Raw genomic sequence first — 5,302 nt, forward strand, 5'->3', positions numbered from 1 at the left:
CACTTGAGGGCGCAGGGGGAGCAGCCCTGCTATGGAGACACGTGCCACCACTTGAAGGCGAAGGGCCGTCGCTGCACGTTGGTGCCGCAGCGAACCTCCCCCAGCCGGCCGTGGTAGCAGCTCACGTCCTCCAGGAAGCAGCAGCGCAGCCCCAGCGGCTCCAGCAGGGAGCGGGTCCGTCTCTCCAGGCAGCATTCCCCACCCAACAGGGGGCCGAAAGGCTTGGGGATACCCAGGTCCTTGGCCAGGACGATCATGGGGACCTGCGGGGTGACACAAGGGGCGCCCAGCGGCCTCGGGATGGATGAAGGGAAGTCCCCGGCTCCTCCGTCAGCCTCGCCCCAAAGTGAATGGGGCATCGATGCCACTTCTTTGCAGACAAATCCAGAATTCCCCAACCTCCCCCCCAACCTTGAATCATTTAAACACACCCCACGCTTTGCAATGTCAGGGCTTTGAGAGGTTTTCGCCTTAAAATGATGTGTATGAGGTCCACAAAAGTGATCAGCCTCCTCACACAGGCTGAGGGAGTTGGGGTTGTTCAGCCTGGAGAGGAGAAGACTCTGAAGGACTTTATAGCGACCTTCCAATACCTGAAAGGGGCTTATAAAATGGCTGGGGAAGAGCTGTTCAGCAGGGCATGTAAAGATAGGACAAGGGGTGATGGTTTTAAGTTAGAATAGGGTAGATACAGGTTGCACATGAGGAAAAAGTTCTTTAATATGAGGGTGGTGGGTCACTGGAACAGGCTGCCTAGAGAGGTGGTGGGGGCCCCATCCCTGGAGACACTGAAGGTCAGGCTGGATGGGGCTCTGAGCAATCTGGTCTTATTGGAGATACCCCTGCTTATTGTAGGGGGGTTGGACTAGATGATCTTTAGAAGTCCCTTCCAACCCAAGGCATTCTGTGGTTCAATGATTCTGTGATTTCATTTTAACCCAACTGCAAGCAACTCAAAGCCACAAAGTTATGGTAGACCCAACCCTGGCTGGAGATATTTTCATTTTGTGTGTGCAAATGTACATATTGAACTTTTCTGGGACAACTCTGGGGACTCATCCTGGCTGAATAAGCTGGTTTTTGGGGAGGACCCAAGGAGTGGAAACCCCTCTCACCATGTTAGGGAAGTATGGCACAGCTTTTCCATGCTTGTCGAGCTTGAAGAGGGCTGGCAGGTCAATGATGTCCTGCTCTGTCAACCCCAGCTCCTTCTTGAGGATGTCTCTGTTCCAGTCAATGCAGCGCTGGAGGAGATGGAGAAGAGCAGGTCAAGGGGTGGACATGGTCCCCAGAACCATCTCTTACAGAGCCAAAATACCTCCCCTTAAGGGTTTGAACCATCCTGGGGTGGTTATTTCAAGAAATATCAGTTATTGCCAGAACTATCAGTTAATACCTGGACATACTGGTTCTGCTGCACCAGGATGTCGTTGGAAAGGACCTTGTTAATGGTGACCCGTTTCGTGTCTGACCCTGAGTACCCTGCAAATGCAAACCTTGGTCAGAAGGAAGAGGTGCTAGCCAGGCTGAAGATGGGGTACAGAGACGGAAAAGCTCCCAAAATTCTGTTCCCGAAGTTCAGTTACAGGCTGGGAGAGTTGGGGTGTTCAGCCTGGAGAAAAGAAGGCTCCAGGGAGACCTTAGAGCAGCTTCCAGTGCCTGAAGGGGCTCCAGAAAAGCTGGGGAGGGACTTGGGACAAGGGCAGGGAGTGAGAGGACAAGGGGGATGGCTTTGAATTGGAAGAGGGGTGACTTAGTTTGGACATGAGGAGGAAGTTCTTCCCTGTGAGGGTGGTGAGACCCTGGCCCAGGCTGCCCAGGGAAGCTGTGGCTGCCCCATCCCTGGCAGTGTTGAAGGGCAGGTTGGATGGGGCTTGGAGCAACCTGGGCTGGTGGGAGGTGTCCCTGCCCATGCAAGGGGGTTTGGATCTAGATGATGTTTAAGGTCCCTTCCAACCCAATTCTGTGATTCTGTGATTCTATGAAAACCCGAATTTCCTGAGCTCGGGGTGAAGGCTGGGGCAGTCTCAACTCTTACTTTATTGGAAAACTAAGTGGGAGGAAAACCTCTGCCTGTTGGAAAGAGCATTGGAAAGGTCCCATCATCCACCCTCCTGCCCACAGAAGTAATCAGCTCCTAAATTTCTCAACTCAGCTCCATAAAGCTGCCACCTCTCCCCTTGTTCAGGGACCTAGGCAGGTGGCAATGACCTCGGAGGGACCCACAGAGGTATGGAGACCTTTCCCCAAGCCCATTATGGATGGGTGATGTTCAAACCCACAATTAAAGGATGTCCAAACTGGCAACCAAGGAATCATTGGTACTAATTGTGGGTGACACAAGAGCCCCCTGATTGTCCCCACTCCATGCTGGAGCTCTGCTGGCATTTGCAGAGGTGCTCCATCCCACCAAACAACCATCTCCTGTCCCACCCATCACACTCGCTTTCCCAAAATAGGGCTGGAGGAGGCTGGGTGTCGTGGGCAGGCATCCCATGTGTCCCATGGAGTGGGAATGTCCCCACATCCCCCCGAAACCCGCACGTGGATCAGGCACTGCCGCCCTCGGGTCGGCTGCTTGGTGGGGTGGCTCCAGCTGTCCCAGCTGGCATCAGAGCTTGGCTGAAGCCATCCCTTTGTCCCCCCTTGCCTTTGAACATGGTGGCTTCACCCTGACCCTCCTTCTGCTTCTCCCGGAAGAGCTTGTAGCACGCCACGGGGCTGGCCATCAGCATCCGAAATCCCTGCGGCAAGATGGGGAGGGAGAACAGTCACCAAAAGTGCTTCATCCAAAGCCTTAGGGGACCTTCTTTTGGCCAGGAATTTGAGCTTCAACTCTTAACATTGAGCATTTTTTGCTCTTTGGTGCCTTTTCAAATGCAGGACATACCTGAAGGAGGTGTGGTGATTTACAGTGTTGGCAAACACCCTCCTAACTACCCCCGACAGGTTAAACTGCTGCTGGGACAGGGAGGAAAACTGCAGTTGGGTCCAATCCTGCCCACCCCAGATGGGGTATATAAACCCCTGGGGAGGTGCTTGCTGGAGGTCTGGGTGAGCTGGGGTGGTGGGTGAGGAGTGTGGCTGTTGCCCAGGCTGGTATTGTTCTCTCTGGATTGGTGTTGTACTGCAGGAGGGACTAAATTAATCTAGTTTTCTGGCTTTCCCAGGAGAGGCTACAAATCAGGGTGAAGCCAATGCCCTGGAGAGCTGGGAAATGTGGGTTTGTAGGGTCTGAGGTGTGTGCTGGCTTCCTTCCCACCAGCAGAAAGGTTCTCCCTGCTTGCTGTAGTCCTGATGGTATCTCTTCAGGGGGCTTGGCACAGCCCTGGGAGGGGGGCAAAGCCCTGAGTGGAGGTTTTATGGGGGTGGGGAGGGGTGGGTGCATAAATATTCCTTTTCTGAACCATCCAGGTCCAGGCACGATTTCTCCAGGAAAAAAGTCCTGTGTTGGAAGCAGTGAAAACCATGACAGAGGAAAGAGCTTCTAAAAACATGAGGGAGATGCTGAGAAGATGTGAGCCCTGGGCAGCCCATATGGATGTTGAGCTTTGCATTTCTTGGCCAACCCTTTGCAGGCACCTTTTTATCTTCTCCCTGTGTTTCTCATTAACTCTGCCAGTCCCTTTTTGTGCTCAGAGCCCTCATTTTGTGGGTGAGGTCAGAACCCAAGTTGGGACTGTCAAGGAATTGGGGATTTTCCTTGCAGATTGTTCTGGTGGGATTGGGAGCTCAGAGGAGAAACCATGAAAGGGTTTGGGGGTTACCTTAGTGTCAGAGGTGGGCACAAAAGTGACAAACTCGTTGACTTGACCCATGGACAGCCAGTCAGAGTAGAGCTCCACGGGAGCCTGGACTTGTTGGGCGTAGAGGAAGTCCCTCACCAACCTGGTCATCCTCCTCCCGCCAGATCTGGGGTGAAATATCCCCAAGAGAGGGAATAAAAGGGAGTAAATATTTAGGCATCAATATGTAAATACCTCTAAATTGCTCCCAAGGTGGAGGAGAAAGAGAGGAAGGGGCAAAGTGAAGGGAAAGATTGGATGTAGCTACTCCATAGTATACCAGCTGGTCAGGGAATGGTTAATTAATGCCCTTAATGTGATTTTTAAAAATGTTATTGAGGTGCATTTGAAGTTTCTTTATTCCCAAACATCTGGGTTTCCCATCTCTTACGTGGGGAAGCTGCTGCCAATGAGGATCCTTCCCAAGGGATACTCCTTCCCTGCCACGGTCACGGGTGGGCTGACCTCCAGGTTGCCGAAGGAGTCAAGGCTGGTGGTGGCTTCAAAGAGGGGCTCTCTGCTCACGTAGCCAAAATCTGGGCCCTGGGGAAAGAGAAATGGATTGAATTGCTGGGAAGAGTGTCCTCTGGTTCCAGGCCTTTGTTTTTATTCCTTCTGCTGGGCTCAGACCTGCTCCAGAGGATAAAAATATCAAGAATGAAGCCATGGATGGGAAGAGAGGCAAGAGGATCATGGAATCAGAATGGTTGAGGTTGGAAGGGACCTTAAAGATCATCAGGATCCAGCCTCCCTGCTATGAGCAGGGACACCTTCCACCAGACCAGATTGCACAAGCCTCATCCAACCTGGCCTTCAACACCTCTAGGGAGGGGAAGAAAGGTCTCCCTGGCATTATCTGGGCTCCATAATCCTAAAATCATGGGGGTTGGGTGGGACCTCTGAAGATCATCAAGTCCAACCCCCCTGCTGCAGCTGGAACACATGGTAAGTGGAAGGGGCAGAGCTGGGGAGAGATCTTCTCTGTTAACCTGCAGCCAGCATTGAAGTGTCCTCATTAAGCTAATTAAGTGCTGAGGTAGACCCAAAGCTGAGATTCTGAAGGGCTTTTTCCAAGTGAGATGGACATCAGCCCTTGAGGGTAAATCTACCCCATAAGAGCCACTCAAAGGACTTCACTCAAATACTATTTAAGCCCTGTTTTTTAGGACTTGATATATATCTGGGATTTCAGGAGTTGTTCATGCAGGGGTCATAACCCCCTGGCTGGGATATGCCAGGGGCAGATGCAGATGTTAAAAATGGGGCAAAAATGGAAGCAGTGGAACAAAAATCCTGTCTTGAACCTGTCCTTGCTCTCTGGTTCAAGTCAATGTGGGCTTGGAGCTCCCAGCAGCCCTGGGGTAAGATCAGGTATCCATTGGGTTGGCATTAAATCCCAATCACTTACTAGTATTTCCTTAGGGATAAACCACGTGTACAGGTCAGTAAAGATGAGCAGGGTGACCTGAGGGTGCAGGGTTATGACCTACAAGTTGCTTTTCTTTTTGAACTGAGGG

At 52.0% G+C, this 5,302-nt stretch overlaps 1 protein-coding gene across 1 annotated transcript in view; it reads right to left on the reverse strand.

Moving 5' to 3' along the window:
- Window positions 1-29: 29 nt before the first annotated feature.
- PADI2 (peptidyl arginine deiminase, type II) overlaps window positions 30-5,302 on the reverse strand; it is a 14,663-nt gene continuing 9,390 nt past the window's right edge. Inside the window, exons 11-16 of the mRNA XM_009995786.1 lie at window positions 4,177-4,328; window positions 3,768-3,912; window positions 2,651-2,744; window positions 1,397-1,482; window positions 1,116-1,244; window positions 30-263 (exon numbers count right to left, since the gene is read on the reverse strand). Coding sequence (XP_009994088.1) covers window positions 30-263; window positions 1,116-1,244; window positions 1,397-1,482; window positions 2,651-2,744; window positions 3,768-3,912; window positions 4,177-4,328 — 840 coding nt within the window. The remainder of the gene's footprint in view (window positions 264-1,115; window positions 1,245-1,396; window positions 1,483-2,650; window positions 2,745-3,767; window positions 3,913-4,176; window positions 4,329-5,302) is intronic.

This window comes from Chaetura pelagica, unplaced genomic scaffold (genome assembly GCF_000747805.2).
Source record: "Chaetura pelagica isolate M959 unplaced genomic scaffold, ChaPel_1.0 scaffold234, whole genome shotgun sequence".
Lineage (NCBI taxonomy): Eukaryota > Metazoa > Chordata > Aves > Apodiformes > Apodidae > Chaetura > Chaetura pelagica.